Source organism: Xiphophorus maculatus, chromosome 7, assembly GCF_002775205.1.
Source record: "Xiphophorus maculatus strain JP 163 A chromosome 7, X_maculatus-5.0-male, whole genome shotgun sequence".
In the NCBI taxonomy this organism is placed as follows: Eukaryota; Metazoa; Chordata; class Actinopteri; order Cyprinodontiformes; family Poeciliidae; genus Xiphophorus; species Xiphophorus maculatus.
The window spans coordinates 2123595-2150042 of record NC_036449.1 but is presented as its reverse complement, the minus strand read 5'-3'; the positions used below and the strand labels follow the sequence as shown (position 1 = coordinate 2150042).

The window sequence follows — 26448 nt, the reverse complement described above, 5'->3', positions numbered from 1 at the left end:
TGTGCCATAAGACAGGAACATAAAATTTTTAACAGTCACATGGCTTAGTCTATTCACATGTTACGGGCACTGTCAAAATGCTGGATGTACATACATGACAGGAAGGCTTTTCCAAAGAGAAAAAGGTTGCTGAGTTGGGAGTTTCACAAAAGGGGGTCCAGTAGTTCTTTACATTAGCTCAGGTATAAAAGGAAAGCGTTAAAGCAGGTAGGAATGCAGTACAGGAGCAAGAGCAACCACTCATCAGCAGCCAACATGAGCAACATGAACATGAGGGGCAAGGTACAACATCTTTAGTTAATTAATAAATGCAGTTTTCCTTTGCCAATTTTACGCTGTTTGATTTCAAAATGCAATTCTCTCTTACCCAGATCATCTTCTATGAGGATAGGAACTTCCAGGGTCGCCACTATGAGTGCATGAGCGACTGTGCTGACATGTCCTCCTACATGAGCAGGTGTCACTCCTGCAGGGTGGAGAGCGGCTGCTTTATGGTCTACGACCGCCCCAACTACATGGGAAACCAGTACTTCATGAGGAGGGGAGAATACGGTGACTACATGAGCATGATGGGCTGGAATGACTGCATCAGGTCCTGCCGTATGATCCCCATGGTAAGAAATCTCATCTCTAGATAGAATATACTTTTTCTAGCTACAAACCCAATCTGATGTTTGTTTGAAAATGTTTTTCAGCACAGGGGATCCTACAGGATGAGGATCTACGAGAGGGAGAACTTCGGTGGTCAGATGCATGAGTGTATGGACGACTGTGACTCCTTCATGGACCGCTATCGCATGTCTGACTGCATGTCCTGCCATGTGATGGATGGCCATTGGCTGATGTACGAGCAGCCTCACTACAGAGGCAGGATGATGTACATGAGGCCTGGAGAGTACAGGAACTTCAGGGAGATGGGATATGGAGGCACGAGGTTCATGAGCATGAGGAGGATCATGGATTCCTGGTACTAAATGTGTGTTATTGAATACCACTGAATTAAAATTTTCCAAACTACTGGTATCTTTGCTGTGGTTATTTATCAAGTAAAAGGTTATCATAGAAACAGTATCACAAAAATACAGAGTTTATATTCTCAATGATTAAGCACATTTTTTAGGACTTCAAGTTATCTGGCTGCACCTAAAACAAGACATTAGTATTTTGACATCTGAATTACAAAGGAAAGACTACAGAATGTGTTGGACAAGATGAAGTAAGTGAATTTGTCTTAAAAAGCAGAATATGCTCTTATCAAAGACATGTGAAAGAATAAAGTTGTTCTGTTGCAGTTAAGTTGCACATCAGGTGACAAGTAAGGTTTACAAAGCAATTTTGTAAGACTTCAAGATAACAAAATCCAGAATGGCAACCATTATCCAAACAAGAAGATTCCTGGAGGCAGTATGCAAAACATAAAATGAAGGACTCAACCGGGGCTCAACATGGGAGAACAAAAGGAAAAAACTAATTGCCATTTATCACAAGTGCTTGATGAGAGCATTTAGGGTTAGGTAGCAAATACTTTTTAGTGTAGGCCATGATGGATAGCTTTTCTCTAAATAAATGTAAAAAATTCAGAAAGGCACTTTGTACTTTCTCACGTTATTTTTTTACTTAAAATGAATTTTATGAACGGAAAAATTAGGTGTAACAGAAAGTAGAAATCTGAAAGAGAACAAATACTTTCTCACAGCACAATACTTACATTCTTTGAACTTTTCCATATTTTGTTGCATTACAGCCAAAAACAAAAGCATCTGTCAGACAAACACAAAATACTGTGAGGTGGAAGGAAAATTATACATACTGTATCTTTCGAAATCCATGAAGCAAAATAGCTCATGCTCAATCAGAATGGATTGGATTGAGCTATGTCAGTGAAAATTCTATTTCAAGCAGGAGAATGAAGAAGACAAACCTGCCAAACAGCATCTTTAAATGAATGCATTTCTATGGTGTTATTACTGTATTTACACAATCTCTATCCAAGCCAACTACCTACCACATGGAGCGTAGTTTATCTATGGTGTCTATTCATGTCAGGTACCTGTAAAAATATTTATGTTACCGCAATGTGAATGAAGTAAATAAAGCCTTGACATAATTAAGAAGTTAGCTAACGGGCACATCAAGTACATCACTGAATGCATTTGGATAAAAATAAAAACAATAATTATAATTATATCCAAAACATGCAATACAGTTATATCCTCAAGAAGACAGCTAAAAGCTAGCACACAGAACTAACAGAAGCAGAAGGCTCAATCCTATTATCAAACCAATGGTCAGGAGCTCATCACACAATTTATGTCTAAAATAAGCTTTGTCATTTTATTAACAGCTTTCTGCTTTGATGTGTACTTAGTTTCCATAAAGAAAAGGAACTCACCCCTCAGTCAGACAAACTCTTTTGGGAAACCCCTCTTAATAATGCTGGAGGTTGCTGAAGCACTCATCCGTAACTGGTCTGTGCAAACAGACTTTCCCCCACTTTAGTGGGTACATTCCAGAGAAAAATAAAGTTTAACCAGACACTTTGAAGGGACTTCAATGTCGGGGGTGATGTAAGGAATTGTGTGCATGCTAGAACCCAACATTTTGATTTGCCTCCTTGCAACTTCGGCATAACTGAATTTGGACTACAAAATTGCTGCAAGGGAAAAAAATGTCGGATTAGCAGGAAGTCAAGACAATATTTAGCAGTTCCACAGCAAATGCACTGACGTCAAAGACAAGAAAACATTATAGAGAAAAATGAACAAACTGAAAAATGTAACCCAAAACGAATATAAAAACACCATCGCGCACCGGGGGCAATAAATGTAAATTTTTTTACACTTCTAGAAAATCAAAATACTCAAAAAATCTATTCAAGGGCTAAAATAGTAAATTTTGCATGATATGTCTCCCTTAACACTGAAACAAGCAATGAGAAAAATTCTAAGCTGAAATAATTGAAGGCATTAACGGGGGTGCCGTGGTGGCGTAGGGGATAGCACGACCCATATTTGGAGGCCTTGAGTCCTCGACCCGGCCGTCGAGGGTTCGACTCCCGGACCCGACGATATTTGCCGCATGTCTTCCTCCCTCTCCTTCCCCCTTTCCTGTCAGCCTACTGTCATATAAGGGACACTAGAGCCCACAAAACCCCCCCTGGAGGGGTAAAAAAAAAGAAGATATCAACAATCCTTGAGTCTTTGCCAATGACAATCCCCCCTGTGACTGTAGCATCTGAACTCCACACAAGCAGAGCCTGTAATAAATTTCCCAATTTCATTATAAAGAACGTTATAAAAGTAGAGTGTTGATCAACAACAAGAAATTCAGTACTATGAATGCTATGTCCAATTAAAACAAATGTACACAAAATGGCAATATTATACCAACTAAGTCACAAAAACTTTAAAAAATATATAAAAATCAGTTAAGCTCTTCTTTCTGCTGTCTTCCATCCATCCATCCATCCATCTTCTTCCGCTTATCCGAGGTCGGGTCGCGGGGGTAGCAGCTTCAGAAGGGAGGCCCAGACTTCCCTCTCCCCAGCCACTTCTTCTAGCTCCTCCGGGGGAATCCCGAGGCGTTCCCAGGCCAGCCGAGAGACATAGTCCCTCCAGCGTGTCCTGGGTCTTCCCCGGGGCCTCCTCCCGGTGGGACGTGCCCGGAACACCTCACCAGGGAGGCGTCCAGGAGGCATCCTGACCAGATGCCCGAGCCACCTCAACTGGCTCCTCTCGATGTGAAGGAGCAGCGGCTCTACTCTGAGTCCCTCCCGGATGACTGAGCTTCTCACCCTATCTCTAAGGGAGAGCCCAGCCACCCTACGGAGAAAACCCATTTCGGCCGCTTGTATCCGCGATCTCGTTCTTTCGGTCATGACCCAAAGCTCATGACCATAGATGAGGGTGGCAACGTAGATCGACCGGTAAATCGAGAGCTTCGCTTTTTGGCTCAGCTCTCTCTTCACCACGACGGACCGGTACAGCGCCCGCTTGACAGCAGACGCTGCGCCAATCCGCCTGTCGATCTCCCGCTCCCTTCTTCCCCCATTTGTGAACAAGATCCCGAGATACTTAAACTCCTCCACTTGGGGCAGGACACCCCCCCTGACCCGGAGAAGGCACTCTACCCTTTTCCGGCTCAAGACCATGGCCTCGGATTTGGAGGCACTGATCCCCATCCCGGCCGCTTCACACTCGGCTGCGAACCGCTCCAGCGAGAGCTGCAGATCACGATCTGATGAAGCCAAAAGGACCACATCGTCTGCGAAAAGCAGAGATGAGATCCTAAGGCCACCAAATCGGACCCCCTCAACACCTTGGCTGCGCCTAGAAATTCTGTCCATGAAAGTGATGAACAGAATCGGTGACAAAGGGCAGCCCTGGCGGAGTCCAACTCTCACCGGAAACGAGCCCGACTTACTGCCGGCAATGCGGACCAGACTCTGACACCGGTCATACAGGGACCTGACAGCCCGTATCAAAGGGCCCGGTACCCCATACTCCCGGAGAACCCCCCACAGGGCTCCCCGAGGGACACGGTCGAACGCCTTCTCCAAGTCCACAAAACACATGTAGACTGGTTGGGCGAACTCCCATGCACCCTCCAGGACCCTGCCGAGGGTGTAGAGCTGGTCCAGTGTTCCACGACCAGGACGAAAACCACACTGCTCTTCCTGGATCCGAGGTTCGACTATCCGACGGACCCTCCTCTCCAGGACCCCTGAATAGACCTTGCCAGGGAGGCTTAAGAGTGTGACCCCTCTATAATTGGAGCACACCCTCCGGTCCCCCTTTTTGAACAGGGGGACCACCACCCCAGTCTGCCAATCCAGGGGAACTGCCCCCGATGTCCATGCGACATTGCAGAGTCGCGTCAACCAACACAACCCCACAACATCCAGAGCCTTAAGGAACTCCGGGCGGATCTCATCCACCCCCGGGGCCTTGCCACCGAGGAGCTTTTTAACCACCTCGGTGACCTCGTCCCCAGAGATTGGAGAGCCCAACCCAGAGTCCCCAGGCTCCGCTTCCTCAGTGGAAGGCATGTTGGTGGGATTGAGGAGGTCTTCGAAGTACTCCGCCCACCGGCCCACAACGTCCCGAGTAGAGGTCAGCAGCACACCATCCCCACTATAAACAGTGTTGGTGCTGCACCGCTTCCCCCCCCTGAGACGCCGGATGGTGGACCAGAATCGCCTCGAAGCCGTATGGAAGTCTTTCTCCATGGCCTCTCCAAACTCCTCCCACGCCCGAGTTTTTGCCTCAGCAACCGCCCGAGCCGCATGCCGCTTCGCCCGCCGGTACCCATCAGCTGCTTCCGGAGTCCCACAGGCCAAAAAGGCCCGATAGGACTCCTTCTTCAGCCTGACGGCATCCCTCACCGAAGGTGTCCACCAGCGGGTTCGAGGGTTGCCGCCGCGACAGGCACCGACAACCTTGCGGCCACAGCTCCGATCGGCCGCCTCGACGATGGAGGCACGGAACACGGTCCACTCGGACTCCATGTCCCCCACCTCCCCCGGGACGTGTTCGAAGTTTTGCCGGAGATGGGAGTTAAAGCTCCGTCTCACAGGGGATTCCGCCAGACGTTCCCAGCAGACCCTCACAACACGTTTGGGCCTGCCAGGTCTGACCGGCTTTCGCCCCCACCACCGGAGCCAACTCACCACCAGGTAGTGGTCAGTGGACAGCTCCGCACCTCTCTTCACCCGAGTGTCCAAGACATACGGCCGCAGATCCGATGAAACGATGACAAAGTCGATCATCGAACTGCGGCCTAGGGTGTCCTGGTGCCAAGTGCACATATGGACACCCTTATGCTTGAACATGGTGTTCGTTATGGACAATCCATGGCGAGCACAGAAGTCCAGCAACAGAACACCGCTCGAGTTCAGGTCGGGCGGGCCGTTCCTCCCAACCACGCCCCTCCAGGTCTCACTGTCATTGCCCACGTGAGCGTTGAAGTCCCCCAGCAGAACAAGGGAGTCCCCAGGAGGAGCACTCTCCAGTACCCCCTCTAAGGACTCCAAAAAGGGTGGGTAATCTGAACTGTCGTTCGGCCCGTAAGCACAAACGACAGTCAGAACCCGTCCCCCCACCCGTAGGCGGAGGGATGCTACCCTCTCGTTCACCGGGGTAAACCCCAACGTACAGGCGCCGAGATGGGGAGCAACAAGTATGCCCACTCCTGCCCGACGCCGCTCACCTTGGGCAACTCCAGAGTGGAAGTATGTCCAGCCCCTCTCAAGGAGACTGGTTCCAGAACCAGAGCCGTGCGTCGAGGTGAGACCAACTATTTCTAGCCGGAACCTCTCGACCTCACGCACTAGCTCCGGCTCCTTCCCCACCAGAGAGGTGACATTCCACGTCCCAAGAGCCAGTTTCTGCAACCGAGGATCGGACCGCCAGGGTCCCCTCCCTCTGCTGCCACCCATCCCACACTGCACCCGACCCCCTTGGCCCCTCCCACGGGTGGTGGGCCCATGGGAGGGGGGGCCCATGTTTCCTCTTCGGGCTGAGCCCGGCCGGGCTCCATGGGTAAAAGCCCGGCCACCAGACGCTCGCCATCGTGCCCCCCCTCCAGGCCTGGCTCCAGAGTGGGGCCCCGGTGACCCGCGTCCGGGCGAGGGAACACCAAGTCCAAAGTTCTTGTCCATCATAAGGGGTCTTCGGGCTGCTCTTTGTCTGGTCCCTCACCTAGGACCTGTCTGCCTTGGGTGACCCTACCAGGGGCATGAAGCCCCAGACAGCATAGATCCTAGGATCATTGGGACACTCAAACCCCTCCACCACGATAAGGTGGCAGCCCATGGAGGAGCTGTCTTCTGCTGTCTTGATACAACAAAACTGAAGTTATTTTATCATGTTTTTTAGACTTAATGAGGAATGATCAATTATCAACAGACAGCTCCAGCTACTACAACTATCAGAAGCCTAACTCACAATATGGAATGAGTTTTGGACTCACACCTGAACTTTCAGAGACGCATACAGATTATACATATATATTACACTAAAATCCTACTTCTAATTTACGCTACAAACGCTGCCATCATATGACTTAGACTTAGACTGACTTAGACTGACTTTATTGTCATTTTGCATCCACAGGATGTATACAGAACGAAATTTCGTTGCATACGGCTCAGGACAGTGTTTTGAGCTTCCAATGTTGTGAGGTTACTACAGAATAAAATAAAATACAGTATAGAATATGAATATAAATCTAAATATAAAATATAAAGTGCAGGACTGACAGTAAATAGAAGTTATTTATTTAGGCAATTGAACTGTATTCAACCATGTTAAATGCCAATGAAATTAAATTATTTAAATTCAAGATACAGGCTTGAACTTGAAAGTGTGTACAATGAGATGAAAATAACATGATGGCTTTTTTTTTTCAAATTACCCAAGACAAAAAAGACAAAAAGTAAACATGTGCCTCCAGAGCATATTAAATAAAACATGATACGGTATAATACAAACCCAAAAATATGTGAAGTTTAAAAAAAGTCTACCTACATAAACACTAAAAATAAAAGGCTTTAAATACTATTCTTTACAGTCACATGCCTAATTCCCATGTTCTAAGCACTGTTTAAAGTGCTATGTGTTCATATATGACCAACAGGTTTTTCTAAAGACTAATGACAAAAAACCAGGCATGTAACCTCGGCATACTGTGCAGCTCTATGGTAAGTTACTGAGTTAGCATTTCCATAAAAGGGGGGCCACTTACTCTTTACATTTGCTCAGGTATAAAAGCAAAGAGTTAACCAGGTAGGAAGTCAGTACACGAGCAAGAGCAACCACTCACCTGCAGCCAACATGAGCAACACCGACATGAACATGAGGGGCAAGGTGCACAGTTCTTTCTTAAAATGCAAATAATTATTTTACTTCAGGTCACTCAGGTCATTTTTCTATAGATTATCTATTTTATGCTACTGATTATTTAACTAGTATTGAGTATATAGCACTGATGTTATTTCACCCTTTTCCAGATCATCTTCTATGAGGATAGGAACTTTATGGGTCGTCACTATGAGTGCATGAGTGACTGTGCTGACATGCACTCCTACATGAGCAGGTGTCACTCCTGCAGGGTGGAGAGCGGCTGCTTCATGGTCTATGACCGCCCCAACTACATGGGAAACCAGTACTTCTTCAGGAGGGGAGAATACGGTGACTACATGAGTATGATGGGCTGGAGGGACTGCATCAGGTCTTGTCGTATGATCCCCATGGTGGGTTAGAATTTAAAGCTAATCTCAACTATGAACATAGGGACATCAGTAATTAAAATTTGCATTCCAATCCTTTTACAGTACAGGGGATCCTACAGGATGAGGATCTATGAGAGAGAGAACTTCGGTGGTCAGATGCATGAGTGTATGGACGACTGTGACTCCTTCATGGATCGCTACCGCATGTCTGACTGCATGTCCTGCCATGTGATGGATGGCCATTGGCTGATGTATGAGCACCCCCACTACAGAGGCAGGATGATGTACATGAGGCCTGGAGAGTACAGGAGCTTCAGAGAGATGGGATATGGAGGCATGAGGTTCATGAGCATGAGGAGGATCATGGATTCCTGGTATTAAATGTTTATTGCTCAGTGCCACTAAATAAAACCATTCTGATTAACTAAAAATGTTGTCAGTATTGTTGATGTGAACATAGCATCACAAAATAGCATCATACAATTTACTTCTGTTACTTCCTTCATTGGCATTTAAGTATTTTTCTAAAAACTATTTATTTTTCCGTTCTGTGTTTTGGATGAATACATTCATCCCATTATCACAAATCCTGAAGGGTAGCTATTCTGGTTCTCTACTGTACAATTTTGGCTGACTTTCAATTTCACTGTGGAACTTCTATCAAATAGTGTTCTGTTGCTTGGGATATTCCATATTGGTAACACTACTTTGATTTTGATATATTGGACACCATTCTACTATACCTGCCTTAACATTCACATTTTTGAATAGTCACCTTTCCATTGTTCTAGTCACCAACTTCTTGTCAGTTGTTTTACCAAAATGTTTTTATAAATGGGTACCAGGTCTTATTAGCATTTTGCTATGATGGATTAATGTTAAAATAATAAGGGCTAAACAAGCTAAACACTAATTATTACACTTTGAAGCACTTGGTAAATTACCACCAAAACACAACAAAGTGTCATTTTGAGATTTAAAAAATCTCTTAAAGAACAACAGGATACATCCAACACACAACTTGCTTCTTAATTGGCTTTTGGTTTGTAACATCTTCCTAAACAAAATTACAATTCAGGTGTCTACAAACAGCTGTAAAAGCTTTGCTCAAAACAATGTACATAGCATACTGGCATGTTGAACTGTTGTGATTACACAAAGGAATCTGCATGCCTTCAAACTGTTCATATAACAGTGGTAGGCCCATACAGTGTGTTTTGAAACGTGATAAAGGGATTATTGTCCATCACTATGTATTGTCTCTTCAAATGTTCTCATTGTGTTGACTTACATAAGTCTTCTAGGCGATTGTGTCACATGGAAATGTGCCAAATAACCCTTTGCACTCTATAGGCCTCCATACCATGATGCTGAGTGAGGGATTTATACAATGAGAGCCACAGATTCTTTGAGTTAGATCAGGTATAAAAGTAGCAGTTAAAACAGTACAGCCGCTAGTGTAGCTCAACTCCATTGTCACAAGAATCAACATTCCCGCCACAACTATGGGGAAGGTAAGCACACTTGCCCTTTTTCTACTTTGTACCACTTATGAAACTTTCCATATCCTATTTAAAATTGTTAATATCAATTCACTTCTTCCTAGATAATTTTTTATGAGGACAGAAACTTCCAAGGTCGCTCATATGAGTGCATGAGCGACTGTGCCGATATGTCCTCCTTCCTGAGCAGGTGTCACTCCTGCAGGGTGGAGAGCGGCTGCTTTATTGGGTATGATCGTCCCAACTACATAGGAAACCAGTATATTTTCAGAAGGGGCGAGTATGCTGACTACATGAGCATGATGGGCATGAGAGACTGCATCAGGTCTTGCCGTATGATCCCCATGGTACACCTAAAACTTCTGAGGATTTCTAAGGTGACTGTTGACGAATTAAAAACGAAATCTACATGTGATGTGTTGTGTTTTTAACAGTACAGGGGATCCTACAGGATGAGGATCTACGAGAGGGAGAACTTTGGTGGTCAGATGTATGAGCTGATGGATGACTGTGACTCCATCATGGACCGATACCGCATGTCTGACTGCATGTCCTGCCATGTGATGGATGGTCACTGGCTTATGTACGAGCAGCCGCACTACAGAGGCAGGATGATGTACATGAAGCCTGGAGAGTACAGGAGCTTCAGGGAGATGGGATATGGAGGCACACGATTCATGAGCATGAGGCGTATGGTGGACATGTAAAAACAAGTGTTTGTTACAAACACACAAGTAAATTAAAGTTTCAAAATGTTCCATATTGTTGAGTCAAATTATCTTCTTTTGGGTGATATGATTTGTGTAATATTTCTATGACCTCCATACCACTCTAAAGTCTACCAGCAACATATTTGACAGTGGGCATGGTGTTCAGAGTGATTTGCAGCGTTAGTTCTCTACCACACACAACGTTTTGCATTTTGGCCAAAACGTTAAGTTTTGGTCTAGTCTGACCAAAGCTCCTTCTTTCACATGTTTGCTGTGTCACCAACAGTTCTGTCAATCTGCTAACAGGACTCCTTATGGTTTTCTTTTAGCAATGGCTTTTTTCTAGCCACTCTTCCATGAAGACCACATCATGCAACCCATCGGTGGAAAAATGACGACCTCTATTGGTGAAAAATATAACACAAGATGTACATTTTTGAAGTAATTATGATTAATAGGAAAATTACATATTTAGGCCAATTTGTTCTACTAATCCTGGATCCTTTTAAGTCCCGATAACGCACCTCGTGAGTTATCGGGGCAAAGACCCTGCTTGAGGAAAATAGAGCCATGTTAAAAGTTAGTAGGAGTAGAGTGAATGCATAAACGTATTATCTGGGCTATGGAGAAGATGTTCTCAGAGGAATGGAGATCTCCTTCTTTCAAAGGAATTGCTTTCATGGGTTCCAAGTTAGCATATGTCCCTGAAAGAATGTACAGCTCCTTTATGTTAAGGTTGATGAAATACTTAAAGGATAAAGAACATAAATTAAGAAGGGTAAAGATAATTTGTGTAAAGAATTTATAAGCTGCAGAAAGAAATTAAAAATGTTTTAAGTGGTGGATGACTGAATAAAATAGGATACAGAATGCAAACAAAGAATGAGCAGAAAGGACAAAACTGGTGGCAGAATGGAAAATGCTTCTTGGCCTTCTGCATCCACACCTCTGCCCTGACCCCTGCCATTACCATGTCCTATTGCTGTATCACCTGTTAAAAGACCCTACCAACCATCTTCTATCCCCTTTCCTATTCCTTCTGTGCCTGAGATAGGGGTGAATACAATCATCTCTAGATACAGAAGATGAAGCAGAAAGACTCTAGATCAACCATATATCACTTTCCTCACTGTGTCAGGACTCACTGGAGTCTCACTTCACAGAGAAAATGTTGTCCAGTTTTCTGTCTTTGTCCGGAGAGAAAACTGGACAAAGAGACCTGGGAGAAACAACCTGACAACCAGATGATGACTTTATTTACAGCCTTCTGGAAAAGGTCACTCTTCAACGAAGTCTCACCAACCATGCAAACTTTGATGTACATTCACCACCCGGGGGAGACCCTACTGTGCAATGCCATCTGGAGTAATAGAGAATGTTGTTTTGTTGGCTTTGCACAGGGTTTTCTGGTTTAAGTCAGCAGACTTTCTAACATAAAAAAATTATACTGTGTGGAATCTTCTGAGACACAACTTTTCGAGGTATTTTAAACAGTCAAGGACTGTAGGCTGCTAATTTGTGACTATCACTCTTGTGTTGGGATCCAGAGGTTATAGATAGGCACTTGGCTTGGGGCAAACCACTAAGACAGTCTTGGAATGCAGGCAGTCCAATATATATAGGACTTGGATTTCAAAAGACTTTAGGCATGTCATGTTCTGTGTTTTTCTGTGTATTTATTTAGAGTTTTCTGTGTCCCTGAGTCCTCGTGTTGTCCTGTCCTCCCTTTGATTGTCCCCAGCTGTTTTTCGTCCCCGTAATTACCTCCTGTGTATTTAGTGTCACCTGTGTGTGTCTGTGTCTTTGTCGGGTCCCCGTCTAATGTGCGCTCAGTCCTTCATGTTGTCCTGTCGTCATACCAGTTGCTACCGACGTTGAGCCCTGGCTTCCGCTCAGTCGTGCTGCCTGTGTTTTTGGACTGTTTTGGTTTTTGTTAATTAAATCATCATTATTCGTCTAACCTGGTTCCATCTGCGTCTGCCTCACCACCCTCAACACACCGTTTCATGACAAGGCAGCTAATTTGGGATTAGTACTCTGGTGCTGGGATCCAGAGCTAATAAGGAGGCATTTGGGTTGGGGCTGAAACTAGAACAGCCTTGGACTGTAGTCAGCTAATTTAGGATTTAGGATTAATAGGATCCAGAGGTAATAGGGAGGCACTCAGCCCAGGGCCAAAGCAACTTAGTTGAGGACAAGCTTCTTTACTGTTTTTAATATTGCACCATCATCAAAGGACTGTAACTGAACTGAAGTCTAACTGTTTGTTTGTCTACAGTAGCATTTCTCAACGGGGGCAGTATCACACCCCAGGGGGCGCGGTGTTCAGAGGACAGCAGGGGGCGCTGGCGGAAATTTTACAAAAGGGGGGTGCTGCGATTCCTTTTGGGGGCATTTGCTCGAAGGTAAACTTTACATCCTAAATGCACAACAATATCAGTTTAGACTTTGAGCAACTTGCTAAAAACTGTATTGTGTAACATTAAAACACGCTTCGCTACAACTGTATCGATGGTAGCTCTTCTTCCGTGTTTGTTAGCTTCTTGGCGCAGTTCCGTTCTCCTGCTACTAGTAGCTTCATCGCATCAGTTCAGCATTACACCGGCTGATGACGTTGCTGTTATTCACTTATCAGGTCACATGCCTGATTTTCAAATGTTTTATGTTTTATTGAGGATTTTTGTATATATGTTTTGGCAGTGCTGTGATCATGTCAAAGCAGCAACTTATATTGAAAAGTGTTTTAATGTCTGTGGTGATACCACAGAGAGCGTTCATTTTATAGAGTTAACATCGGTGCTGTAAGTGAGCCGGTATGAAACGGTAGTACCACGGCACTTTTGAATTTTAATCATCAGAATACCGGGATTTTTTCCATTGTTTTAAAAGGTTTATGTCAGTCTGCTTTTCTCCATCAATATGCTCCTCGACCACTCCGTACCGTATGGGGTAAAAAGAAAAAGAAAAAAGACACACGTTGAACAAAACTCTGAAACAGGAGAAGCAGAACGGAGTAACGAACTAGAGGTGAATCATGATCAGAGAATCCAGCGGTGAAGAGTGAAAAATCAATACAAGCGTCAAATCAGGTAAAACTTGTGATGATTAGGCGGCGCACCAGGTGAATTAGCATGATGAATGAAGATTATTGGTGGTGAGCGTCAATACAAACTAGCAACAGGAAAGAAACTAAAGAGGAAAGAGGACATAACAATAAACCAAGAGAGGATAATACTAATCAAAGAAAACTAAATGGAAATTAACAAAGAACAAAATGCAATAATTAACTAAGAAACTAAAGTAAGTACAGAGGAATAAACTTGTATGGCAAGGCCTTTTGAGCAATAATTAATACAGACGACTGTATGGCAAGAACAAACAGACATTGTTTTCAGATAAAAGGTAAAATAATATTGTTGAAGTGTCATAGGTTTATTGAGAACACATCCAATACTAAGAAGAAATATACTTTGCAGACAATAACAATAAGGAACTTATCACTTATTTATGTTTTTGATTAGTTTTGATATATTTATTTCTTCAATGTTATTTTTTATGTCAGTGTTAATGTCATGAGACTGATGACTCCATGACACTTTCAATCTGACTCATTACGATTTGATGAAGAACCAGCTTTGTTCTTTGTAGTTTCTGCCAAACTATTAATCTATAAATCAATAGTCAGTTCTATATAAAGATATAATCCATGTTTCTGTTCCATATGTGTATGGCATTAAAATAATCTGGAACTTTTGTTTTTCCAAAGCACTGGTTTGCACAGTAAGTCCCATGTGGGTGAAATTTTATGGATGATACTCTGATGTCCCATTCTCCTGAAGGCAGCATGGAGCTACACCACCAGAATCTGACAGAAATACTGAAGAGAAGAGTTATGATTGACATAATTGCAATTCTATCCATGTTTTAATATTGCAGAACACGGTCTTTTCCAAATAGTTCAAAGTTTAAACTGGTATTGCTGTACATCTTTTATCTGGCCATTTTGTGCAAGATTTAACAACTAACATCAGAAAATTGCACAGAATAGGAATATTTTTTTCAACTCTGATTGGCTTCTGTTAGGCCTACCGATTTTAAGTTGAATGCTCATTCATTGCATTTTTTGCAAAATTGCAAAACAAAATTCTATTCATATGGCTTTTTTGTTCTCTAGGAAATCATTTTTAATGATAAATACAGAAACAACTATAAAAATCAAAACATCAACAATAGTGACAGTAATATTACTAGTAAAATAATATTCAGTGCAAAGTATCCTACATCTTCTTTGATGATGTAGGATACTACATCATCAAATAGTATGATGTAGTACTATCATACTATTTGATGATAGTACTATCATCAAATAGTATGATATTTTATATATACTCATACATATCCTATCATTATCCAGGATATGATATCCATTATCCTGGATAATGGATAGGGGGGCGCTGAACCAAAAAAGATTGAGAAACACTGCTATAAAGAATTAATTGAAAAATTTATTGTTAGCTTACACTATAAAAGCTTGAATGGTCTTTCTCCCTTGTTGCTGTTGGATTTTCTCCAGCCTTATCTTTCTTCTCATGCCCTTATCAGCCAACAATCTTCTTTTAGTCGATCCAGAAACAAGGCGGAAGTTGAAAAGAGATTGAGTCTTCTCTGTTATGACTCCCAAACTTTGGAACAAAATAGTCCTAGACGTTGTACATCCATCTTTGCTTTCCGTGTCTAAGTCTCTTTTAAAAGCACATTTTTTCCATTGTCTTCTATTAGTTGTGGCTTGAATTGGTCTTGTTTTCTCTGCTCTATTTTTGAATGTTTTAAATATTCGTCTATTTTGTTTGCTTGACTATTTGTTTTAATATTAGTATGTACATCATTTTGGCAAACTTGTTTTTAAATGTGCTTTATGAATATATGGGATTTGGATTTTTTTTTTTATTCTCACATCTTTTACAAAAGTAAACCATGGGGTAGCTAATGTTATCTATGAGGAGAATATTAGCTAAAGAATGATTTATTGTCGTTATAGCCAACTTAAATTAAGACAAAGTCAAAGATTTAATTAGTCTACCATTTAATCATCAATGTTTCCCCCACTGATTGACTGACTGTTAGTTCATTTAGTCCTTATAAATAAATACATATATTATATTATGTTAATTTGTGATGAGTAGATACTTTTCTCCAACTAATGCAAATTATAAAATGTTTTGTTACAGTGTTTTCAATGTCACAACAAAATGTAAATTTTAGATAACCACTGAGGAAACATTACATATCTTACATACAAGACATCAACACATTATTAACAGTTACATGATACAGCCTATTGACATGTTACAGGCACAGTTCAAAATGCTGCTTGTTCATATATGACAGAAAAGCCTTTCTAAAGACCAAAGACAAAAAAAAAAACTAAACATAACCTCAGCATTCTGTGAAGCTCTATAGCATGTTGCTGATTCAGGGGTTTTGTAAAGGGGCAGTCAGTGGTGCTTTACATTGCTCAGGTATAAAAGGAAAGGGTTAAAACAGGTAGGAAGGCAGAACAGGAGCAAGAGCAACAATTCATCTGCAGCCGCCATGACCAACACCAACATGAACATGAGGGGCAAGGTGGGCAATCCTTAAGAGATGAATAAATTATATATTGTCAATTGTGTCAAATGTTCAATTCTTTCTTTCTCAGATCATTTTCTACGAGGATAGGAACTTTATGGGTCGTCACTATGAGTGCATGAGCGACTGTGCCGACATGCACTCCTACATGAGCAGGTGTCACTCCTGCAGGGTGGAGAGCGGCTGTTTCATGGTGTATGACCACCCCAACTACATGGGAAACCAGTACTTCTTCAGAAGAGGAGAATACGGTGACTGCATGAGCATGATGGGCTGGAGTGGTTCAATCAGATCTTGTCGTATGATTCCCATGGTGGGTTGGAACTCATCAGGTTTGTAAAATTGACCTGAACTGTGATGATACTGAAACCAACCTTTGAATTTTGTCATGCAATTCCTTTTACAGCACAGGGGATCCTATAGAATGAGGATTTATGAGAGGGAGAACTTCGGTGGTCACATGCATGAGTGTATGGATGACTGTGACTCCTTCATGGACCGCTATCACATGTCTGACTGCATGTCCTGCCATGTGATGGACGGTCACTGGCTGATGTACGAGCACCCCCACTACAGAGGCAGGATGATGTACATGAGGCCTGGAGAGTACAGGAGCTTCAGAGAGATGGGATATGGAGGCATGAGGTTCATGAGCATGAGGAGGATCATGGATTCCTGGTATTAAATATGTCATGTTTAATGCCGGTGAATAAAAGTATTTTGAAATTATGATAATTTTGTCATGATTGTTTATTAACACCTGGTCCATGAGGTTCATGAGCATGAGGAGGATCATGGATTCCTGGTATTAAATGATTGACTTCACTGAATAAAAGTAATTCAAGCAACTGAGATTGTTGTCAAGATTATTGAGCTACTGAAAGTTTAACTGTAAGAAATATGAGACAAAAATCTGAACTATTTTTACAGAAACAAAAGTATTCAACATATGCAGGAAGGGCAGTGAAAAAATTGAAAATTTATTACTGATCAGAAAGTGATCCTGCTCCTTGTCATTGCCACTGAATATCGGCTAGTTCAGTCCAAACTGATGGCCTATAAAAATGTGTGTCTTTTACCAAGGTGTCACACAAAGAACATCTCAGAATAGGTAAAAGCAAAGAACTCCGTCAAGACATCCATCCATCCATCCATCCATCCATCCATTTTCTTCCTCTTATCCAGAGTGGGTTCATGGGGGCAGCAGCCCAACTAGGGAGAACCAGACTTCCCTCTCGCTGGAAACTTGGGCCAGCTCCTCTGGGGAATAAAACAAATAAAACAATTCCCAGGCCAGCTGAGAAACATAGTGCCTCAAGCCTATTCTTGGTCTTCCAGAGACACAGTCCTAAAATTACCAAAATGGATCACCTCAACACCTTGCCTGCACCTAGAAATTCTGTCCATAAAAGTTATGAACAGCTTTGGTATTAAAGGGAGTCCAACTCTCATCAGAAACTTGCCCGATTTACTGCCAGCATTGCACATCAAGCTCTGACATTAGTCATACAGGCACATAACAGTCCGTATCAAAGGGCCTGGTTTCCCATACTCCTGGTGTACCCCTCATAAGATTCCCAGAGGGACATGGTCAAACGTCGTACACCAAGTTCACAAATCACTTGTAGACTGGTTGGGAGAACTCCCATTCACCCTTCAGGAACCTGCTGAGAGTGCAAGTCCAGTGTTTAATGACCAGGACAAAAACCACACTCTCTTTATGGGCCAGCACAAACCCACAACACTTGGAACCCTGAGGAAAAAAGAGCCAATCTCATCCACCCCCAAGACTGACCACCTGGGTAACTTCACAGACATTTTTGTGAGATTGAGGAGGTCTTCGAAGTTTTGTGCCCAACGACCCACAACATCATGAGTTGAGGTCAGCAGTACACCATCCTCACTATAAACAGTGTTGGTGGTGCACCAACCCCTCTCAGGGAGATTGGTTCTAGAGCCAGAACCGTGTGTCCAGGTGAGCCAGGCTATTTTTGGCCTGAACCTCTCAACTTCGCACACCAGCTCAGGTTCCTTCCCGACCTAGCTCTTGGGACATTATATGTCCCAAGAGATATAATCTCTTATCACTATGATAGTTCTATGTCCCAAGAGCTACCATCTGTAGCCGAGGATCAACCCACCAAGTTCCCCGCCCTTGAGGACCATTGTGTGATCCCACATTGCAAGACCTTAGAAACCTTATAACTGCAAAAAGTTCTGATGGCATTGTTTCCAGAAACATTTCTAAACTTTTGATCATTCCAGTGAGCACTGTTGGGGCCTAATGTAGAAGTGGAAAGTACATAATTTAACCATAAACTGGCCATGACCAGGTGTTCTTCACAAAATTTGTAATAAGGAGTGTCAAATATTATCAGAAGAGTTTTACGAAGAGCCAAGGACCAGTTGCGAAGAGCTGCCAAAAGACATGGAAGTAGCAATTGTTTTAAAGAACACAATAACCAACTCCTTCAGCAATCACAGCTTCTAAAAATTGCATGCACGCTCACCTGCACAACTCCATTGCATATTGAAGCTTGTATAACGTTTGGTGCATTTGGACTAGTCTCTGAAGTACATAGCATGTTCAGATGAGAGCAAAATTGAAATCTTTGGATGCCATAACACCAACCATGTTTGTGCACCAACCCCTCTCAGGGAGATTGGTTCCAGAGCCAGAACATGAGTTCATGAGTCAAATATGAGTGCATTGACTTGCATTCAGATGCAAGTCAATGACTCTTTATAATACCAGGAGGTCTACAGTGAAATACAGAGAAACAACATACTTTGTTACACAAGAAAAAAAAATCATAGGCCCACACATTTTTACAAGTGTAATAAATAAATTACATATCTTCTATCTCGGGCTACACAGCTCCAAACGAGTGTAAAGAAGTGCCAGATGAAATGATGGCAAAACATAAAATGAAATTCTGTGATTAGTGTGAAATTTATCATGTACAATTTTGTTGAAAAATTAACCTGAATTACAGATCCTACAGATCTAGTGTTAATCAGGGCAGGGAGTGATTAGTACAAACAACAACAAAAAAAAAGTATGCAAAGTAGGTATGCAAATATATATTCACAGACATTGGTTTGAATAGTTTGTAAAAACTGCATTCACTAAAATTACTCAGGGTATTTTTGAAAGATATAAAAGAAACATTTATTGAACTTAAACATTTAAGTGTAATCCAAAATCAAAAGCTAAACAATTCTGTGATTTTTTCCACATTTTCACAGTGCTGTGAGTTTTTACCAAAGAATATTCAAATTGACTTTTTTTATTTTATTTTACCCTACTGTTTTATTTTACCAATTTTATCTTAGTAGTAGAAGTCAATTTTACCTTTATAAGACAAAAAAAGGGAGACAAAATTATCATAGTTTAACTGCTGTGAAAACAATGTTTCACACAAGTCATACACAGAATTCTTAATGGTCATATGGCTCAGTCTTTGTCACAAGCACTGTGAAAGACCTTTCTAAAGACTAAAAAACAAAGAAAAAAACAGTGTAACCTCTGCACTCTGTGCAGCTCTATAGTAACTTGCTTAGTTAGTAGTTCTGTGAAGGGAGGGTCAGTGGTTCTTTACATTCACTCAGGTATAAAAGGAAAGGGTTAAACCAGGTAGAAAGACAGTACAGGAGCAAGAGCAACCACTCATCAGCAGCCAACATGAGCACCACTGAGACGAGCCAAACTGACATGAACATGAGGGGCAAGGTAGGCAACCTTTAGGCGATGGGGAAAAAAAAAAATCTTTTACCAACGATGCATTTTTAATGAATGATTTTCTCTTTCCCAGATCATCTTCTACGAGGAGAGAAACTTTATGGGTCGCCACTATGAGTGCATGAGTGACTGTGCTGACATGTCCTCCTACATGAGCAGGTGTCACTCCTGCAGGGTGGAGAGCGGCTGCTTTATGGTCTACGACCGCCCCAACTACATGGGAAATCAGTACTTCTTCAGGAGGGGAGAGTATGGTGACTGTATGAGTATGATGGGTTGGAGGGACTGGATCAGATCTTGTCGTATGATCCCCATGGTGGGTTGGAAATTTAGGATTTTATTGGTCATTTGAATTGTAAAGCTTAAACAATAGTATGTTAGTTTAAAATATTTCCTTTTACAGCACAGAGGATCCTACAGGATGAGAATCTACGAGAGGGAGAACTTTGGTGGTCAGATGTATGAGATGATGGATGACTGTGACTCCATCATGGATCGCTACCGTATGTCTGACTGCATGTCCTGCCATGTGATGGATGGCCACTGGCTGATGTACGAGCACCCCCACTACAGAGGCAGGATGATGTACATGAGGCCTGGAGAGTACAGGAGCTTCAGGGAGATGGGATATGGAGGCATGAGATTCATGAGCATGAGGAGGATCATGGATTCCTGGTATTAAATATGTCATGTTCAATACCAGTAAATAAAAGCATTTTGAGACAAGAAATTTGTCATAATTATTCATCAAGTGAAAGGCTTTGACACCTAATCAAAATTATACACCAAAACATGGAACATCACTGAAATGCCACATATAGCACATCTATGACCTAGATTCACTCAAAAATCAGGTTCAAGCCAGGACAGCATCCAGTTTAAATGAGCTAGTTCTGCAAATAAGGAAGCTTAAAAATCAAACCAAAATTACACAATAAGGATGACAAAAAGTGTGGTCAAGAAGCAACTTATAGATATATTTCTTTTATTGTGTAGGTGGAGTATAATTCTGATATATCCACATTAAATTGAAACCTAATTAAAACCATCCACTTCTTATTTTTAACAACTGAAAACATATGTTGCATCTTCATTCTGCCCTGGAAAAATGACTCATTAAGCACCTAAAATGAATGTGACCTGCATTGTCTGTGAGACCAATTGCATCCTGGCCATTGGAACTACGCCGGTCCTAACATTTCCTAAGAAGGACATCTTTTATTTATATATATATATACACCTTCCATCTTATTTATCCCAAGTGTATAGTCCCACTTATCTCTGTTGTCCAGATGGAAGACCGCATGGACACAGTTCATGACAAAGACACAGCAACCTCAAAAAAGCAATCAACGGTTGGAAGAAGCTAATTGCAGAGTAAGCTTTGATATATTATCTGGATATATCAAGTTATCAAGTAACTTATCTTCATAATATTCAAAGCACAAAGCAGATTCCAGTAATGGTTGCAAGTTTTGGACACATTCTTTCATTTTCTTACACTGAAGATTTTCCAAGATAGCTCAAGAGTGAGTGGATAAAAATGCTGTACAAAGTACAAATTAATAATATTTTGGGTTCTTGTTAATAGTAACCCTTACAGTTATGTCAAAATGAACACATAATTTGGGTTTACTGAATTACGTGTTCTGTTTTGGATGTCTTCATTAGAAATCTACAATGTAAAGTGTCAATGAAATACATATAAAATATTTTATTGTGTTATTTTTACTCTGTCTAAAGTTCCCCACATTTTAGGGAGGTTTGTATTAGGACTCAATACCATGCAACAAACTTATTGTACAGCATATGTACAATAACATGTATAGTAGGTATAAAAAAGATACTTTGCTAATTGAAACTACAACAGCATTTATTTTTCTTATTTTGTTTGCCTCAATTCTTCGTTCACCATCATGTCAGTCATGTGTCCCCACTTCTGTTCCTTGTAAATAGTAATCAGATGTTATAGCACATATGTAGATCAATAACAGACATACCAATGTGTAAGTTATATATGCAGAATGAATTATTTAAAACATATTACTTTATATGTACACAAACATTTTTTGTCATTCAAAGATGTGGCACTATGAAAGAGGAATCAATGAAAATAGTAGACCCCCGTAGTGGGAAACTACCATTAAAATGTTAATTTCTTATCTTTACCCTAGGTAAAGATAAGAATCATTTTTTAGTGTCAGGTATTTTCTGTTCTAGGCTATCATGTTTCTTTAGTCGAAATTATTCTTTAGTATTCTTATTTCCTGTACCCCTGTGACACTTTCTCTCCCCCCTCCTCAGCCTGGCTCCTACTCTAACTACTCACACCTGTAATCAATTAGCTCATCTGCTCAGGTCTCTTGTCTAGTGCTCAACCTCCCCAGTATTTAAGCCCCTCATAGACAGTCACAACTTGCCGGTTTGTCTTGTCACTCAAGTCACCTCTCCTTGTAGATGAACAAAAAAAATTAAACATCTAAAAACTAAATTGTACAATAAAGACAAAGTAGGAGCATAAAAATTCTGTGGAGTAATTATAAACAGTGCTATCCAATCCAAAGGAATATGCATCTGAATAGGATATCTTCAGAAAATATGCATGTGTTTGAGCAATAAAAATAAAACAGACTTCATGTTTCAAATGTCATTCATGACTGTATGTGGGCAACCATAAAATATACTAAAAACTGGACCAATATATGAACACACTGCTTACCTGAATGTGGCGGTGCTGTCTGGACAGCAGCAATGTTAGCATGCATTTGAGTCACATTGCACCAAAGGCTATCCAAGGCTTTTCATTCTCTCCACTACGTCGACAAACGCAACTCATTCCTCACTGCACCATCAAGCTGCCAGTGAATATTAAAGTCCAATGCACAGAAAAGCCCACATTTCATTGTTCACCGCTTACTTGTAGCTTCAGAGAACTTCATCACTTCCATCTTGTAGCAAGTTTGGAATATGGCATCATTTGTTTTTCTTCTCTCTTTGCTCCTACATTTGACAACGCACACAGTTAATCAGTGAATCAGTTATCAGTATGTTTACGTCACATTATGGTACCTACTTAGCTATGACGTACGGAGCCCGTCAGGGTTGCTAGATAAATATAGGTAAGCAACCTCTAGTCTAATTCCTTTTCTGGATTGGAAGAATAGGAGTCTAAAAAGCAGTTGCTAAAATAGATTTTCTGGATTCTAAATTTGTTCTAATCCCTGTTCTGGGTTACCAAATAAGTGTAAGTAAGTATCCTCTGGACTTCTGGGTTGCTAGATAAGTATAAGTAAGTATTCTCTGGACTTTCTAAGTATGCTCTAAATTTGTAAAAGTAATGAGTACTTCACAGTTTCTAAGTGTTCCTCTTCTGGAAGAATTTTTCTGGATTCTAAGTTCATTCTAATTCCTTTTCTGGGTTGCAATAATTGGAATCTCTGCATAATCTAAAAATTTATGTAAGAAGTATAATATTGGTCTAAATAGTGAATACTCTACAGTTTCTAAAAAATAAGCTAAAGAGTGACTAATAAACTAGAGTCTCTGGATTCCAAGTGTGTTCCAATTCCTTTTATGGGTTAAAAGTGAGTACTCCACAGATTCTAATAAGTAACAAAAAATAAACAAGAGGGAAGGACACATTAGGAAAGATTAGACAGCCATGTAGCTCAGTGTCCCAGCATGAGTCTGATATGATGGTATCAAGGAATATGTCCTTGGGAGCGCCCAGCTCCACGTGGCCGATAGGAATAGGAGGTGAGGTTGAAAGGAGCGTTATGTTTACATATCTTCAAGGAGATTGGAAATATGTAGCCCTTCCAAGGCAACACGGGAAAGCCAATTTAGATACAGAATGTCTTAGGTCCGGTAGATATCAATTTTCAATCTCCCATGAAGTCGTAACAATACATCTCAGTTCCCAATTATCTAAATTACCGTGGCCTTTCCACTGAACCGAAACTAGCGACTCCTCCAAGATCGATTACATCCTGCTAGTGAGTTTTAGAGTCCTCAGCTGGGCTGCAAGTCTCAGCAAGACTGACATAACAAGACCACCATAACGCATAATAGCATGCCAGCAGGCCATGTTATTCCAAGCGGGGTCTAATACACCCCCACCATCATACACAAGGGTTAAAGAGTATGATCAAAGTTAAACATAAAGTAAATAAGATTTGCAACCACATTTTCACAAACGTTGCTTTGAATAACTTGTCAAAACAGCCTTTTCTATTTCAGAGCTGATATTTGCTCTGCATTACATTTCATCCTTGAATAAAGAACATGTAATTGGAACCTAAATTGAAAATATAAATCTTTTTTTTACAGCAAAAATAACATGCATCACATAGTTTTCAGTATCTTAGCAGTACTGTAATGTTTGCAACAAAAGACCCGAAATTTCAGCCAGCACACAAATGGAAGCAATAAATGGGTTTATTGAGAATGTCCAGCAACTGGACCAGGAACCTCTTCTCAGAAAAGTGTAGGAAGCTGAGGTCTGTCCTTGGTTTTTCAGGGAAGCTGTGGCAACAAGTCGCCTCCAGGGGTATGATTGCAGAAGAAAAAAAAAAAAAACTTAGCTCGGATGTCGATTGGCTAAGGCAAGGTCAGAACCAGAGAGGCACATGAACTTATCTGGGGGTCAGGCTGGAATTTACGATCCGAGCACAGAAACAGGTCAGGCACGTGAAAGCAATCTTAGCAGACAAATCGAAGGGTAAGGCAGAAGGCGAGAGGCCAAAACAGAGTTGTGACCGGGAAACAGGAACTAGTAGAATGTCCGAAGTGGGGTAGGCAAAGCAGGGGGATCCAAGAGGCAAAACGTGGTCAAGATCGTGGTCAGGCATTAGAGGTAACACTGGATATCTACTCACACCAAAGGGCTTTCAAAAAAATCTGGCACTGTCTACCTATCTGAGGCTGAATATAACTGTTGGTGTGCAGATGGACCAGATGAGCTTGACTGCAGCAGTAAGAGCTGAGGAGGGAAACATCGAAGGCAGACAGGCCAGAATCATAACAAGTACAAATACATTTTCTTGTTTTAATTCACAAAAAGATTTAAAAGTAAAAGAAAAATTAGGTTATTGGTAGCCACTATGGAAACCATCTTTCACAAAAGTCATACACGTCAACACATGGCTCAGTCTATTGTCACAAGCACGGTTCAAAATGCTGCTTGTAATAACAGAAACACCTTTCTAAAGACTAGAGACAAAAAACCTGAACATAACCTCTGCATTCTGTGCAGCTCTATAGTAACTTGCTTAGTTAGTAGTTCTGTGAAGGGAGGGTCAGTGTTTTCTTTACATTTGCGCAGGTATAAAAGGAAAGGGTTAAACCAGGTAGGAAGACAGTACAGAAGCAAGAGCAACCACTTATCTGCAGCCAATATGAGCACCACTGAGATGAGTAACACCGACATGAATATGAGGGGCAAGGTAGGCAATGTTAAGGTGATGAAAAAAATATATATATTTTGTCACTTAACTGATGTGTATATTTTTAAAAGATGATTTTCTCTTTTACAGATCATCTTCTATGAGGATAGGAACTTTATGGGTCGCCACTATGAGTGCATGAGTGACTGTGCTGACATGTCCTCCTACATGAGCAGGTGTCACTCCTGCAGGGTGGAGAGCGGCTGCTTCATGGTCTACGACCGCCCCAACTACATGGGAAACCAGTACTTCTTCAGGAGGGGAGAATACGGTGACTACATGAGCATGATGGGCTGGAGGGACTGGATCAGATCTTGTCGTATGATCCCCATGGTGGGTTGGCGAATCTTGACAATTTATTGCTGACTTGAACTGTGAAACTAACAAGAGCATTTACCTTATTTTTAACAGTACAGGGGATCCTACAGGATGAGGATCTATGAGAGGGAGAACTTTGGTGGTCAGATGTATGAGATGATGGATGACTGTGACTCCATCATGGATCGCTACCGCATGTCTGACTGCATGTCCTGCCATGTGATGGATGGCCACTGGCTGATGTACGAGCACCCCCACTACAGAGGCAGGATGATGTACATGAGGCCTGGAGAGTACAGGAGCTTCAGGGAGATGGGATATGGAGGCATGAGGTTCATGAGCATGAGGAGGATCATGGATTCCTGGTATTAAATATGTCAAGTTCAATGCCGTTCAATAAAATTTTGAACTATTAAGATTTTTGTTGTGATTTTTTATCAAGTGAAAAGCTAAAACAAACAGCTGGTCAAAAATATACACAAAAACCATAAACATTACTGAAATGTACTGTATGTATGAGACTGTATGTGTATAGTATGCATTTAAACCTAGATTCATACAGACATGTAGTAAAAGTGGTAAGTTTGAGAAGAAGGTATTAAAATGTAAAAATACATATTGAGCCTTTAAATAGGAATGTATTCTTGGGAAATTATCTAACAAGCCCTGTGCTGAATTTATAAATCACCAAAGACAAAGGAAACACAAATACTTAAGAAGGGGTGAACATTCTGTTACCATTTCCAGTTAATGGCTAATTAAATCATGCTTTGCCAGCTCAGTGACCTTCATTGATAACCACAATATTTTCTGAGAGTCTTTTCAGGCAGGACAGAGTCGCTTTTACTCAAGCTGAGAAATGACTTTTCACTGA

General features: G+C 41.6%; 4 protein-coding genes across 9 annotated transcripts; all 4 read left to right on the top strand.

Annotated features, from left to right (window-relative positions):
- The first annotated feature begins 216 nt into the window (after positions 1-216).
- LOC102234236 (gamma-crystallin M2-like) lies at positions 217-8661 on the top strand. Its single transcript, XM_023337328.1, has 4 exons — positions 217-282; positions 372-614; positions 696-967; positions 8605-8661. Exons 1-4 carry the CDS (start codon positions 256-258, stop codon positions 8609-8611), a joined length of 549 nt encoding a protein of 182 aa, XP_023193096.1. The 5' UTR covers positions 217-255; the 3' UTR covers positions 8612-8661.
- On the top strand, positions 7797-8661 carry LOC102222884 (gamma-crystallin M2-like). The gene is made up of 3 exons (XM_005805288.2): positions 7797-7865; positions 8009-8251; positions 8333-8661. The coding sequence occupies exons 1-3, from the start codon at positions 7833-7835 to the stop codon at positions 8609-8611; spliced, it is 555 nt and encodes a 184-aa protein (XP_005805345.1). The 5' UTR covers positions 7797-7832; the 3' UTR covers positions 8612-8661.
- A 1074-nt stretch (positions 8662-9735) lies between these two features.
- On the top strand, positions 9736-10439 carry LOC102222627 (gamma-crystallin M3-like). The gene is made up of 3 exons (XM_005805287.1): positions 9736-9744; positions 9837-10079; positions 10167-10439. Exons 1-3 carry the CDS (start codon positions 9736-9738, stop codon positions 10437-10439), a joined length of 525 nt encoding a protein of 174 aa, XP_005805344.1.
- A 5555-nt stretch (positions 10440-15994) lies between these two features.
- On the top strand, positions 15995-25990 carry LOC102229608 (gamma-crystallin M2-like). Of its 6 annotated transcripts, XM_023337325.1 has the most exons (5): positions 15995-16067; positions 16141-16383; positions 16477-16715; positions 16843-16875; positions 20488-20515. In XM_023337325.1, exons 1-5 carry the CDS (start codon positions 16035-16037, stop codon positions 20492-20494), a joined length of 555 nt encoding a protein of 184 aa, XP_023193093.1. In that variant the 5' UTR covers positions 15995-16034; the 3' UTR covers positions 20495-20515. The 6 variants fall into 6 exon arrangements, with proteins under 6 accessions (XP_023193093.1, XP_023193094.1, XP_005805343.1 ...); XM_023337326.1 differs by lacking the exons at positions 16141-16383; positions 16477-16715; positions 16843-16875; positions 20488-20515 and adding exons at positions 25347-25589; positions 25668-25990; XM_005805286.2 differs by lacking the exons at positions 16843-16875; positions 20488-20515 and having other exon boundaries at positions 16477-16800.
- The last annotated feature ends 458 nt before the right edge of the window (positions 25991-26448 follow it).

Excerpts from the sequence above, each read along its gene's own strand:
- LOC102234236 (XM_023337328.1), top strand. The coding sequence starts at position 256 with ATGAGCAACATGAACATGAGGGGCAAG. Across the intron at positions 283-371 it reads ACATGAACATGAGGGGCAAG|ATCATCTTCTATGAGGATAG; the intron begins GTACAACATCTT and ends TCTCTTACCCAG. Across the intron at positions 615-695 it reads CCTGCCGTATGATCCCCATG|CACAGGGGATCCTACAGGAT; the intron begins GTAAGAAATCTC and ends AATGTTTTTCAG.
- LOC102222884 (XM_005805288.2), top strand. The coding sequence starts at position 7,833 with ATGAGCAACACCGACATGAACATGAGGGGCAAG. Across the intron at positions 7,866-8,008 it reads ACATGAACATGAGGGGCAAG|ATCATCTTCTATGAGGATAG; the intron begins GTGCACAGTTCT and ends ACCCTTTTCCAG. Across the intron at positions 8,252-8,332 it reads CTTGTCGTATGATCCCCATG|TACAGGGGATCCTACAGGAT; the intron begins GTGGGTTAGAAT and ends ATCCTTTTACAG.
- LOC102222627 (XM_005805287.1), top strand. Across the intron at positions 10,080-10,166 it reads CTTGCCGTATGATCCCCATG|TACAGGGGATCCTACAGGAT; the intron begins GTACACCTAAAA and ends TGTTTTTAACAG.
- LOC102229608 (XM_023337324.1), top strand. The coding sequence starts at position 19,756 with ATGAGCACCACTGAGACGAGCCAAACTGACATGAACATGAGGGGCAAG. Across the intron at positions 19,804-25,346 it reads ACATGAACATGAGGGGCAAG|ATCATCTTCTATGAGGATAG; the intron begins GTAGGCAACCTT and ends TCTCTTTTACAG. Across the intron at positions 25,590-25,667 it reads CTTGTCGTATGATCCCCATG|TACAGGGGATCCTACAGGAT; the intron begins GTGGGTTGGCGA and ends TATTTTTAACAG.